Source organism: Maylandia zebra, linkage group LG18, assembly GCF_041146795.1.
Source record: "Maylandia zebra isolate NMK-2024a linkage group LG18, Mzebra_GT3a, whole genome shotgun sequence".
Taxonomy (NCBI): Eukaryota; Metazoa; Chordata; class Actinopteri; order Cichliformes; family Cichlidae; genus Maylandia; species Maylandia zebra.
In genome coordinates this window covers 114,131-128,522 of record NC_135184.1, presented here as the reverse complement: position 1 = coordinate 128,522, position 14,392 = coordinate 114,131, and the positions used below count along the sequence as shown (strand labels likewise).

Below are 14,392 nucleotides of genomic sequence, written 5' to 3'. Positions count from 1 at the left end.
TCTGTGATATTAACTCATGATTGACCTTAATAAACCTTTTAAAACGGGTGGGGAACTCCAGGCCTCGAGGGCCGATGTCCTGCAGGTTCTAGATCTCACCCTGGGTCAACAGAGCTGAATTACATGATTAGTTCATTACCAGGCCTCTGGAGCACTTCAGGACATGTTGAGGAATCAGCTGACACATCTAAAATCTGCAGGACAGCGGCCCTCGAGGCCTGGAGTTCCCCACCCCTGTTTGAAAGAGTTCATAATGGCTGAGCTGTTCTCATATTTGCAGTGCAAGGTTTGTCCTGAGGGTGGCACGAACTCTCAGAGAGTCATTGAAATGCAAAGACTTGTGTTATTTAGAGTTTTCCAAAGACAGAGACAAAATGTGGATTGGTAGTCCGTTTAATGAGAAAACAATCAATGGAAATAAATTACAGAAACAACATATATTACAATTAAAGATTGATGTGAAGAGAAATGTCTTCAGTTTGTTTTTGTTTCAGCAGATTAAAGGTTTAATCTGACACAGGTGGATTTCAGCCGTTTGTCTCTCAGGAAAATAAACCAAACGTTTGTCTTTGGCTTTCATCTGAATCCAAACTGCGGCAATGCATCTAGAAATACCTATTACTGTGCAAATATCTACATTCAGTGTGTTTCATAACAATAACGAAAATAACGTTTGGCTTCAGCAACCAGATTAACTACTTTCAGCTGGAACATGCTAATAATGTGGAAATGTTCTCTGAGCAGCAGAAAACCAACACTGATGAAGCACACAGAGACATCCACGTTGCATAGTATCCTCAGCACATTCCAATGTGGAAAAGTCTCTCCCAGTATGAAACACAAAAATTCACTGAACACAGGAGACTGTCTTTCCTGGGAAAGAGCATATCAGATGTTTCTTCCTGCAGGTTGCAGGTTTCATAGAATATTTCTCAGAGGTTCTCTGACAGTTTCCAGAGTCTTTTCCACGTCTGGTAGAAGCAGCAGAGCAAAAGCCAGCTGTTCACGAGCAGCCGCACTCCTCCACGATCATATTCTGGATGTCCTTCTTGATAATCTTCTGCTCTTCGTTGTAGTAGAGCATTGACATTGCTCGCAGCCTCGTTGGCACGCAGCACGACTTGATGTTTTGAAATGGGCTGTAGCCTCTCATGCGATAATGGTTGATGACCGTTGAATGGAAAGACAGCGGTGAGCTTTCAATGCTTGCCATGTGGTTTGGACAGTCGCCTTCGCAGTAGTTGGCGTGGTAACCAGCCGGAGCGATGATCCAGTCACTCCAGCCGATGTCTTTAAAGTTCACGTAAAACTCTCGCTTGCAGCAGATGCGTATTTTCCCATCGCACTGCAGAGCTCGTTTAGCTCGCCGCTTAGCCACCTCCTCTTGAGCTCGAAGCGCCACCATGAGGAACGGCCGGTGTGACTGATCTCGTCCCGTGGCCGGTTCACCGTTTGCAGGCGTCAGGACGGGAGCGGCACCTGCTTCGAGACACAGAGGACAGGAAACCCGTAACCTAAGAGGACTGTTGCCGCCGTCCAGTAGATTCTGAACAGTGCGAGGAATGGCGAGGGTGTGCCAGCCACTACGACGGGTGTCCGCCATCTTCTCTGAAACACAGTCCTCGTCATCATCGTCACGATAAAGCCGCAGCATCACTTTGCTTCTCAGGCGGTTCATCTTTGACATTTTCAGGAAGATCCAAACGTTTGCCTGCTCCACCACAGACGAGCCACTGCCCTCCCTCGAAATGTCAAAGGTCACCGCGTTTGGCCCGTCGCCTGTGAAAGAGAATAGTTAGGACATTAGCGCTGTGTCCCATTTACTACACAGAGTCAGAAAATTTCAGTCTAAAACAGTGCGATCTCTGACCCTTGACAATGACAGAGGGGCGTTCAGAATTCAGTCTGATAGTCTTTGACCTTTGACCTCTCAGATTGTATTTTAAGTGGAAACTGGATGGGTTAATGTGGATTAGGGTTGGTGTGTCTGAGTTTGGGAAGATATCAAATGAAACGTGCTGAAGACGCCTTAGGAAAGACCAACTTCATCTGGCAGTTTGTTTTTCCCTGAAGGGAAGGGAACAAACGAGGAACTTGAAACCATGACCCCGCTGACGCCCCCAGATAGAAATTTTAATGAGTGAACAAAGTCGATGTTCTTAACAGTGAAAGCTTGAATGGAGCTTCAGCCTCTAAATATATTCAATATGAGGAAAGGCACTAAAAAAAGACCAGGCCTGATTTCAGGGAATGATGTTAATGATGTTAACAAGCCTGGTCATATAGGACACTAACCCCGCCCCCACCCACCCGACACCACCCCAACAAAAAAAAGGCCCGTCCTGTCTCAGCGCTTCCTTCTTTGTCTCCTGTTAGAGAATAATTAGTGAGGCCCAGATTTATCTGAATGAACAGATTATTTACGCGCTAAGATCACTTGGTATGCTCGCCCAAATTACTGTGCACTAATTTGGGCGAGCATCCTTTGAGGGGCCTTTTGATAGAGACAACTATTTATAGAACAAAGCAAAGCAGCAATGTAACGGGTCCGTATTCACAGGAGATTTTAAAGGCTTTGCAACCATCATCATCTTCAGTAAGTCACAGTGGATTGAGAGCAGGTTAATGACAAGCAGCAAAGGTTCTGCCAGCAAAGATCTACTGCTGTTCAGACCAATGTTTCCCTCATCTTTCATCTGTTGAGACTTTCTCCAGCTGTTGTTCTCAGTGAAAATACTCTGTGGATTTAAGATGTTCTCATATTGATTGTTACTCTGAGTCTTTGTGAGCCAAACCAGCAGATCATTCGAACATTCCTGTTTGAAGTAAAGTTTGTCCGCTAATTGGTCACCAGTCTGTCTGATGGACATTGTCAGTGACTGTTTGAACTTTGATGAGAAGTTGATTTGTTAGTTTACATTTTGGGGTTCAGAAATGAAAGAAACAAGGCTGTCGTTCCATCAGAGAACCCTTCCTTGTTTCTGTCAACAGAACAAACACGTTTATTTCACTCGGAGACAAACTGGAAGTTTCAGCACTGCAGTCAAACACATGAATGTGAGCTGAATGTTCTGACCTGAACATGAAAACCTGTGGCTGAAATCTGTAAACACACTTTGACCTCTTTGGATTATTGTGAATGAGCTAAAAGAGCAAACGGACAGTCTGACATCACTGACGGTCAGTGAACCTCTGAAGAGTCTGACTCTACAGACTCCACTGAGTCTGGATCTGCTGACGTTAATAACCGAACCCTAACCCAGCCAAGAGAAAATGTTCCCTACAGACACTCTTTAATCCATCCTGAATGTCAAAGGCTCATCGTGTCTTCAGTTCTTACATTAAAGGGTTTTTTTCTGCCAGACGCCTCCTCGCAGAATTAGCTTTAACCAGTCAGAGGGCTCAGTGGTGAGCCTGAAAACTTTCTACGGCTGTATTTAACCAGAGCTAATAACACTAATAACACTGACCCTGAACTCAGAAACTGGATGTGTTCTCTGTCAGGACAAGAAGATAAACCACGCCTGACGTGCCGTGGGACTCACCTGGCTCTCCAAAGGTGATTATTTCAGATGGCGGTTCGGGTGGTGCTGAATTGCCTGTGCCCTGGCCCTCCTCCTGGATCTCCACACTGCCGTCTTCAGCCACATGGGCCACGTGAAGTTTCTTGATGGCGTTGAGCAGAGCGGCACGAGGAACTGGCTGTGTCAGGTTGGGCCGGGCGCTCAGGTGCAGCATGTTGAGAATGTGACGCTTCACTGCCTCCACCATGTCACTCTGAGCTCCGGACGAAGATGAGTTCCTCCTCAGCTGAGGCAAAGAGCACGAAGGACAGTCAGAGGACACCGCCGAGTCCTGCAGCCGTGGTGCCGGAGAGATGGTCGGAGAGGCATCGATGAGAAGCCATGCTGAGATGGAAAAGACCACGGCAGAAAGAGAACACATAATGGTTGGCGGTCTGATGCAGAGTAAAAGACAGTAGAGTTTTTATTTGAAACAGGTTTGAGATTCTTCAGATGAAATCCTCTGAAATTCAAAAGACTTCAGGGCGGAAACTAGAAACTCTGACGTGAAGTTGCTGCAGGTCTGATGCGCTGTGAGGGATGTTCTGGTGTTGCTAGTCCTCCTGGTGCTGGCCCGGTGGTCCTGAACTGAACGAACAGTGTGCAGGGTCACTCTACTCTTCCTCTCTGCTCTGTTACAGTAATTATACCTCTCAGCCTGTTTAATCCCTCCCTCCATCCACAGAGGTATTTCCCTGTGAGTCACACACACACACACACACACACACACACACACACACACACACACACACACACACAAACACACACACACACACACACACAGTGAGCAAAGTCTCTCAGAATACCTCAGGACTGTTTGTGGAGTTTCCTCCTGAATGAACGTCACGACATAAGAGGAGGAGGAAGGAGGAAAGAGGAGGTAGTGTCCCTGATTCATTCACCACACATACACACACACACACACACACACACACACACACACACACACACACACACACACACAGATGAGTCAGCGCAGCGTCATCATCACCTCACGTGGAGGAGAGACTGTCGGTGTGAAATAAATTTTTAGAATGGAGAGAGTTTGTTCTAAAGACCAGTCCTGCACAGAGCAGATGGAGCGTGCTCAAAACAGACTACCACACACGCACACACAGTGACATCAGCACGCCCTCTGCTGGTGGGAGTCAGGACCTACAGCGTCCTCTTCACCTGAGAGGGACCCTCTGAGTCAGTGGCTCCTATAAGTTCACACAGGTCTGTCAGGTCTGCGGCAGGAAGGAGAAACATCGGGAATATCCATGTGTGGATGTCAGTGAACTGACCGCAGATGTCTGACCTGAACGGCTGTAAAGCCTACAAATGTGACGCCGTCATAACACAGGTCAAGCGTCAGCTGAAAATGTCACACAGTCACTCGTTTGTTTGATCAATTCAAGATGTCAACTGGCAAGAAGTGCTTTTTTTTGACAAAATTCAAGTGGATGTGAATTTTTGATTGATCTCACTTTTAAATGACGTAATGCTGTTACGTCATTTAAAGCAGAAGCTGTTTGAAGCATCCTGTATAAAGATGAGATCAGCAGATGATTGGACTAAAGCAGGGTTGGGGAACTCCAGGCCTCCTGCAGGTTCTAGATCTGACCCTGGGTCAACACACCTGAATCACATGAGTAGTTCAACACTAGGCCTCTGGAGAACTTCAAGAGGAGGTCATTTAACTGTTTAAATCAGCTGTGTTGGATCATGGACACATGTAAAACCTGCAGGACACCGGCCCTTGAGGCCTGGAGTTCCCCACCCCCTGGACTAGAGCAATGATGTCAGTGCTGAGACTGACAGTGCGGAAAAGCGATGAAAAAGAACAGAAGCAGCAGTTGAGCGATTACAGATTATTAAACTTACACATAAGCTTCATTTCACTTGCTGGCCCACGTCCTCATTTTAGGTTTGACAGTGTTTTAGTCGATAAAGGTGAATGGCTTGAACATGAATTGAGCTGCGGTTTGGGGAAGGCCTTGATGGGGACTGGCGCCGGCTCCCAGGCCTGGCAGTTCCCCATGCACTAAATAGAAGAGAAGAAGTTAAAGAAAAGGGAAGGGAGGGTGGGGCACATAGACGAGAACGAAAAGCATGTAGAACTGAGGTAACATACAGTGGGGCAAAAAAGTATTTAGTCAGCCACCGATTGTGCAAGTTCCCCCACCTAAAATGATGACAGAGGTCAGTAATTTGCACCAGAGGTACACTTCAACTGTGAGAGACAGAATGTGAAAAAAAAATCCATGAATCCACATGGTAGGATTTGTAAAGAATTTATTCGTAAATCAGGGTGGAAAATAAGTATTTGGTCAATAACAAAAATACAACTCAATACTTTGTAACATAACCTTTGTTGGCAATAACAGAGGTCAAACGTTTACTATAGGTCTTTACCAGGTTTGCACACACAGTAGCTGGTATTTTGGCCCATTCCTCCATGCAGATCTTCTCGAGAGCAGTGATGTTTTGGGGCTGTCGCCGAGCAACACGGACTTTCAACTCCCGCCACAGATTTTCTATGGGGTTGAGGTCTGGAGACTGGCTAGGCCACTCCAGGACTTTCAAATGCTTCTTACGGAGCCACTCCTTTGTTGCCCGGGCGGTGTGTTTTGGATCATTGTCATGTTGGAAGACCCAGCCTCGTTTCATCTTCAAAGTTCTCACTGATGGAAGGAGGTTTTGGCTCAAAATCTCACGATACATGGCCCCATTCATTCTGTCCTTAACACGGATCAGTCGTCCTGTCCCCTTGGCAGAAAAACAGCCCCATAGCATGATGTTTCCACCCCCATGCTTCACAGTAGGTATGGTGTTCTTGGGATGCAACTCAGTATTCTTCTTCCTCCAAACACGACGAGTTGAGTTTATACCAAAAAGTTCTACTTTGGTTTCATCTGACCACATGACATTCTCCCAATCCTCTGCTGTATCATCCATGTGCTCTCTGGCAAACTTCAGACGGGCCTGGACATGCACTGGCTTCAGCAGCGGAACACGTCTGGCACTGCGGGATTTGATTCCCTGCCGTTGTAGTGTGTTACTGATGGTGACCTTTGTTACTTTGGTCCCAGCTCTCTGCAGGTCATTCACCAGGTCCCCCCGTGTGGTTCTGGGATCTTTGCTCACCGTTCTCATGATCATTTTGACCCCACGGGATGAGATCTTGCGTGGAGCCCCAGATCGAGGGAGATTATCAGTGGTCTTGTATGTCTTCCATTTTCTGATGATTGCTCCCACAGTTGATTTTTTCACACCAAGCTGCTTGCCTATTGTAGATTCACTCTTCCCAGTCTGGTGCAGGTCTACAATACTTTTCCTGGTGTCCTTCGAAAGCTCTTTGGTCTTGGCCATGGCAGAGTTTGGAGTCTGACTGTTTGAGGCTGTGGACAGGTGTCTTTTATACAGATGATGAGTTCAAACAGGTGCCATTCATACAGGTAACAAGTGGAGGACAGAAAAGCTTCTTACAGAAGACGTTACAGGTCTGTGAGAGCCAGAGATTTTCCTTGTTTGAGGTGACCAAATACTTATTTTCCACCCTGATTTACGAATAAATTCTTTACAAATCCTACCATGTGGATTCATGGATTTTTTTTTTCACATTCTGTCTTTCACAGTTGAAGTGTACCTCTGGTGCAAATTACTGACCTCTGTCATCATTTTAGGTGGGGGAACTTGCACAATCAGTGGCTGACTAAATACTTTTTTGCCCCACTGTATATAGATAACAACTGGAAGGAGCGTGTTTGGAGATGTGGTCCCGCTCCAGAAATTCAGATACTTTATCTCCAGTTCAACATGGCTGTTGAGTGACTGGCAGAGTCATCAGCTGCACACCTGCAGAAACATTAGGACCCGCACGGCACAGAAAATAAATCTTACTGGACAGAAATGATCATGTGACTTCTTTGTAAGTGACTCATTTCCCCACTGACACTCTACATCTGAACTTCAGGTTTCCCCCACCAGACACACTGACCTGTGGAAAACAGCACTCAGGAGGTAGTGGGGTTTTGTGGTGTTTGGAAGGTTGGTGGTTAGAATCCAATCTGCATGTTGAAAGTGGTCAAAGTGCCCCAGGTGCACCCATCGAATTTACACGTCTGCATGAAAACTGAATGAGGGTAAATGTGCGAATACAGACTGCAGGGTTTAACATGCTGTGAGTGTTCACTGTGGAGAAGCGCAACATGAAACCCACTGATGTCTGAACACGGTTGGCGTGGAACGAATAATTAGCAGCTAACTAACCCTATGAACTACATAACTGTACTCAGTATTCTTACAGTGTCACAACAAATGTAACCTTTATAAGACAGAACTGAAGAGAAGGGGCTCTGAAACAGAGCCTGATGATCAAGAGTAAATTTAAATAACGTTCTAAGCTGGAAACGATCTTTTACTTCAACAACACACAAACAGAACCGTGACAAAAGCAAGACTCATGGAAACAATCCGGTCATTAAGTCTGATGTCATCAGCCGTGCCTGAGCCCAAACTCCGCTGCAGGTCAAATGAACACTGCAGCATCACTGAGAGTTAAAAGCTGTCTAAATTTTTCATCTTTAATAAAACGATCAGCGTTGCTGCTTTACCAGGTGTAACAATTAAGTTTAACATCCAGGCTTCCATGAAAATAAAAATTATTAAATTTAACAGAGTTAGAAGTTAGCAGGAAGTTAGCTCGCTAGCTTCCATCTAAACATGATATAGCATGTTCTGACTGAGAGATTTATGAAACAATTCAAACGTACAGCTCTGCTATCACTTCCAACATAAATGAAGACAGAAAACTAAACGGCAGTGATGTTTGTAGGGTTACTGAAGTTGGGCTAGCTGGTATATAATGATGTGCTACGTGATCGCTAGCGACACAGCTATGTTAGCATAACATTAGCACAGTGAAGCTGGAGGATGAACGCTAACTTTTTTCCACTCGATAAAAGTTAACGTGAGGGTTCAGAATAGTTAGGGACAAATGCAATAGCATGGCAGGATGCTGTAAACGGACCAAACTTCAGTCAGGAGAACAACCGAGATAATCCATCCACAATACGAGGTTAGTCATTAATATACTGCTGCATGGGCTGTAGTTACATCGGAAGTTTTTAAAAACTGAGCTTTAAAATGAACAGTGGTAATAAAAACTGAGAAAAGCTGACAGTGATCACTGACTGTTTTTAGGGGCTTGTTGAGATTAAATAGAACAAGATACAAAACATTAAAACATGTTAAAAACACAAAAGCCTTATTAAGCGTAGAGTAGTTTGGGCCCGGAAGCAGGATTCATCTCGTCATCACTTAAAGACAAGATAGTCTTCTCCAACATGTAGTTTGAGGCTCTGCTGCCCTCTGCTGGTTTTTTCTGGACATTAAATTCAATCAGTTCAGCTTTAGTAATACAGCACCAAGCGATAATCAATCGATAGGGGCCTCAAGGTGCTTCATGGTGCCCTGACAGGTGTTACAGGCCTGGACAGGGGCAGACATTGTTGGCGACACATTGACAAACTGGTCTATAAAGCAGCGGCCCCCAACTCCCCGGCCACGGACTGGTACTGGTCTGTGAGTTGTTTGGTACCGGGCCTCAAGAGTTGAGGCTCGGGTGTGAAATGGATGGTTTTCGGGGTTTTATCGTTAACTCGGCTTCCCTGGGTCTTTTCCCGTGTGTTATGAATAAATTTTCTAAACAATTTAGTGAACTTTATATTTCTTTTGTAGTTGTGTGTCTTTACTTGAAAGAAATATTTACGCGTTACCATAGCAACCAGAGAGCATTAAGGGGCAGAGAGGAGGATGTTACTCTCAATGTTTTTTCAGGAGCACGCTGCTAATAAAGTAAAACATTTACACAGTGAATTCACATTTATTATTATATTTACAAAATACCACAGTTTTTGTTTTGGTCGTATCATTTTATTTTGTTGTATTTATCTCCCACACCTTAAAGGCCGGTCCATGAAAATATTGTCTGAATATTAAACCAGTCTGTGGTGCAAAAAAAGGGTTGGGGACCGCTGCTCTTAAACACAAGCCAGAAAACAAAGTGAGGCAGAAATGATGTCAGCAGGATCACAGACATTTACCTCAAAGAGATCAAAGTCAGCAAATACAGGTATACATTTCCCAGCATGCTGTCTTTTTTTGACTTATTAAATCAAAAAATCTATCTAAATTGTGGTAGACCATTGTTTCATCTGCCTCCACAATAGCATCTCTCACCTTTTCAACAAAATCCAATGTGCTCTGGATGTTCAGGTGTTCAGAGCTGCCTACCAACGGGCTGAGGATCGAAGCCAGAAGGAAGAACTCCCTTTAAACACAAAGTGGCCCATACCTGCTTCATACCCTGGAGGACGGGGCTGTGGCTCCCCACACTCCCTAGCAGATCGTTACATGGAGAAACCTTTGGAATACAAGCATGCTGATCCACACAGGTGTGCACACAGGTGTACACACGGGTATTCACAGACGCGGACTACAGCTTTCTTGGCTGCTGCCTCAAAGCACATTGTGCGCTGTCTATCTTGCGTGCTGCACAATATCGTTTATTATTTAGTATCTACTGATATCTATTGCTAGCTAGTTTATTGTGATGGTGCTGTTTTTTTTATTATGTTGCTCTTTGTTGTTTGCTTTCTCTTCTGTTTTTTTTCTCCATACAGGTGACCCAGGTGTTTTGTTTGTTTGTTTGTTTTTTTCCTTTCTTCCCCCCCTTCTTACCGTCTCTTCTCCCCTCTGTTTTTCTTTCTCTCCCTCTCTTTCTTTCATTCTTTCTCCCTGTCCTATCCCCCAGTCATGTCTGTCTCATTTGTAGCAACTGAAAATAAAATAAATTCATAATTATAATAAAGGTCAATCAAATGGACCAATATGGCAAGGCCATGATGATCCACTTGGTAAAATAAATCCGCTTGGCATCTTTCTTGGCCTTAAGACAACAATTCTGATGGCTAAAGATCCAAACGGGACACAAAAAACCCCCCCAAAAAACAAAAACCACAAAGTGGCCCCACACAGGTTAGGGTTTGAGTGCCACTCAGATGTAATTATACACACAAACACACACACAGGGGATTGAATAAAATAAAATAAAATATTCATTAAAGGTGTTTTTTAGCTTTGATTATTCTATTAACTTTGTGGTGAACATTGTGTGTGTGTGTGTGTGTGTGTGTGTGTGTGTGTGTGTGTGTGTGTGTGTGTGTGTGTGTGTGCGTGGGGGGGGGGGGGGGGTCAAGATCTCTGTCTAAATAAATAATTAATGTGGGTAAATACCCAGATGACGAAACATGCAACTATTTTCCTGGTAATAACTGAAATGAGTAAAGAAAATCAACAGCCTATTTATGCAAGATCATTCATAATTTTATTGTGGGGGTTATATTGGCTGGGTCGGATTATTGGGGGGGTCATAACCCACCTGGAAATTACGCCCCTGGATCACTCTGCTGCTACACAACCAATCACTCCTCATTGATTATTGATCAGAGATCATGACCCATTAGTCCAGACCTGGTTGTTAGGGTTAGCTGTCACACCTGTCACAGCTGAAGGAGCTTCTATGTGAGGGTCAGGAGTTTAGCCCATATGCGCTGTCAGGCCTTAACGTTTGTTCACCTAGAAAAAGAACGTTTTGTTGCTTAATGACGTCAGGACAGGCTTTAGATCACTTCCTGTTTACTGTAGATTTGAGTTAAAACCTGAAATAGCTCGTGAGTAAGCTGCTCCACCTGCAGATTAACCCGTGACAGTCTGAAAGCTTCGCGGACACACACACACACACACACACACACACACACACACACACACACACACACACACACACCGTCCAATCAGAGGAGCAAAGAGTCCTCGGCCCCGCCCCACTACACTTACACACCCCTCCCCCTCCCGTGTCTCCGGTAATCCTCCGCTCTCTCTCGGTGCGGTCGTCATGGCGGAAATTAAAACGGGAATCTTCGCTAAGAACGTGCAGAAGCGCCTGAACCGAGCCCAGGAGAAGGTGAGAGGGGGAGGAGAGGAGGAGCAGGTGATGGAGGTGATGCGGAGGGCGGATGGAGAAGCGGTGCTGGAGGCTGCAGGAGGCCCAGTCACCGCCGCTCTCTAATCCGATCGCTCACACATGAGGATCGATGTATTACTGATCATCCGCTATTGAGCCGCTCGGAGGTCACGTGATTAGCTACGGGCTGAGGAGAAAAATCATCAGAAACGGAGAAATCATCAAAAACAAATAGAGCACGTTCTGATTGGCTGAAGCAGATCGTGATGTCACGTGTGCGGTAAAACGCGTCACGCACGTTTTCCTCTTGAAAATTAAAGACGTTAGTGACGTATTTCCCAGGTCCAAGGTCGACAATGTTGTCCACGACGTGATGACGTCATTGTGCTACCTTAGTTTTATTTATCAGGCGCTTTGATGTGATTTCTCTTTCAGGTTCTGCAGAAGTTGGGAAAAGCAGACGAGACCAAAGATGAGCAGTTTGAACAGGTGGTCATCAACTTCCGGAGGCAGGAGGTAAGACGATACCTGGGATAACTAAGTGAAGTGCTTTACAAATACAGGCCATTTACCAGGTCAACTTGGCTTAGTTTACTTACAGATTTTATACAGAGCTGGAAGGTCGAAGACTTCAATGCTCTGCTCTGGATGTACAGCTCTCACTGACACTTGAAGACAAAGGCCGGATAATTACTGACAAATTGGTTAATAAGCTGAACTTGACTGTCTCCATATTTGACCTCATTATAAACCACTGCTGGTGGGAGCAGGTGTCACAGTCAGACAGTGTATATGTAAAAACACCAATGTTTGATCACTGTTTAATCAGCATTCACATTAATTTCAAAAATTCAAAGACTTTCAATTTTATACAGATGTAAATGTGTAAAATAAGAGTTGCTTTCAAAATAAAAGCAACAAAATTACATTGTGATTTTCTGGTAAACGGTAAGCCATTCTCTGATGGGGAGAAACTGCATGATATATGTTTTAACAAATTTCCCTTTGACCTGAAAGGGGCCAGGCAGCCACGTGACCAGGTGTTTTTAATGCCCAGGCGTGCTGTAGATGAGATCTCAGCCATTCTAACAGATCTGCAGTGGCCTTATTTTCCAGAGATCTGATTCGTTAGTTGGCAGTTAACAGAATATGTGAGGCGAGTACAGCACCACTTACCATGGCAATGTAACCTGGTAAGACGTAAACACTCTGTGTAACCTTGAAAACACAGAGTTAAACTTTAAGTTACCTGGATTCCAAATCCTGTGTCGTAGAGAGCTCAGTTCATGCCTTTAGTGTGAAAAACCTCAGTTTATGTTTGATTTGATTGATATTGTGCATAATCACAACAACGGTTGCCTCAAGGCACTTTATATTGTAAGATAAAGACCCTATAATATAAAGAGAAAACTCAGACAAGAAACTGGTGACAGTGGGAACGAAAAACTCCCTTTGAACAGGAGGAAACCTCTGCAAAATGTGGAAACCAAATTCCTCCAGTGTAAAATAACTGATATCACATGTTTGTGTGTGCTTTGCCAGACTGAAGGTTCTCGGCTGCAGAGGGAGATGAAGGCCTACATGTCTGCCATTAAAGGTCTGTATGGTTCATTATCTACGTGATACAAACCTCAAATGAAAGAAACGTCTTCAGTGACACTTTGCATGATTCACAGTTTATAATGATCTTTCATTATCTAATGCTGCAACCTACTTGGAAAGTCAGAGCAACCACAGAAGTAAACAGTCCAAGATGGCGGCAGTCAACTTTGAATCTGTACTGCCACTGTGGTGTATTTGTGACTCACTAAATAAGACATAGAGAGTACTGACCAGGCTCTATCCATGAATGTGCTGCAGGGGAGTTTTTAAGTACAAAAAATATTATTATGCTGTATTGTCAGTAATAACTGAAGGACTCTATCTTGCTAAGAACCAAAACAAATCCTGTTTTGTTTTCTCACATTGCAAACTTTCTTACTGAAACATATGAACTCAGGAGTGATGCCACTGCTGAATTACGAGGTACCTGGAATGTGGCATCAGTTCATCCTCTGTCTTAAAAAAGCTTTTTTAGTTTCTTCCCCTTCAAGACTACTTTGTTATGATTGGCTGCCCCTCACTAGGATTCTATTCAATATTCAATTCAACTCATCCATCCATCCATCCATCCATCCATCTTCATCCGCTTTATCCGAGACCGGGTCGCGGGGGCAGCAGCCTAAGCAAAGAGGCCCAGACCTCTCTCTCCCCAGCCACCTCCTCCAGCTTATCCAGGGGAACACCAAGGCGTTCCCAGGCCAGCCGAGAGATATAATCTCTCCAGCGTGTCCTGGGTCTGCCCCGGGGCCTCCTCCCGGTGGGACATGCCTGGAACACCTCACCCAGGAGGCGCCCAGTTCAGTTTTATTTATACAGCACCAAATCACAACAACAGTCGCTTTAGGGTGCTTTATAACTAGGGCTGGGTATCGTCACTGATTTCTAGAATTGATTTGATTCCGATTCACAAGGTCCTGAATCGATTCGATCCACGATTTGATTCAATTCGATTTGAATCTGGGAAATTTTGCCTCAGACAGCCAGAAATATTATAATTCAGATCAGTACATTTACATATTTTTGTATCTATAAAAAGGAAGCTGACACTTGCGAGACTTTATCACAGGTGTGAGCATCACAGCAGAGGCCTTTGTGTCAAAGCAGCTGAAGATAAAACACAGAAAACATGGAGGTGATTTTCCTGGCCTGAGATTTTATAAAAATATTCTGCAGTAGATCAAAAACGAAAGAAAATCATTAATCAACTTATGAACATCAC

General features: G+C 44.5%; 2 protein-coding genes across 11 annotated transcripts in view; one reads left to right on the top strand and one right to left on the bottom strand.

Moving 5' to 3' along the window:
* Positions 1-383: 383 nt before the first annotated feature.
* inhbab (inhibin subunit beta Ab) lies at positions 384-4,362 on the bottom strand. The gene is made up of 2 exons (XM_004572457.3): positions 3,546-4,362; positions 384-1,779 (listed from the first exon to the last, which is right to left on the bottom strand). Exons 1-2 carry the CDS (start codon positions 3,943-3,945, stop codon positions 1,004-1,006), a joined length of 1,176 nt encoding a protein of 391 aa, XP_004572514.2. The 5' UTR covers positions 3,946-4,362; the 3' UTR covers positions 384-1,003.
* A 7,078-nt stretch (positions 4,363-11,440) lies between these two features.
* The window catches only part of amph (amphiphysin), a 45,149-nt gene continuing 42,197 nt past the window's right edge, over positions 11,441-14,392 (top strand). For all 10 annotated transcript variants that reach the window (XM_024806041.2, XM_076877168.1, XM_004572466.2 and 7 more), the window contains exons 1-3: positions 11,441-11,571; positions 12,007-12,087; positions 13,114-13,168. In XM_024806041.2, coding sequence (XP_024661809.2) covers positions 11,503-11,571; positions 12,007-12,087; positions 13,114-13,168 — 205 coding nt within the window. In that variant the 5' untranslated portion in view covers positions 11,441-11,502. The remainder of the gene's footprint in view (positions 11,572-12,006; positions 12,088-13,113; positions 13,169-14,392) is intronic.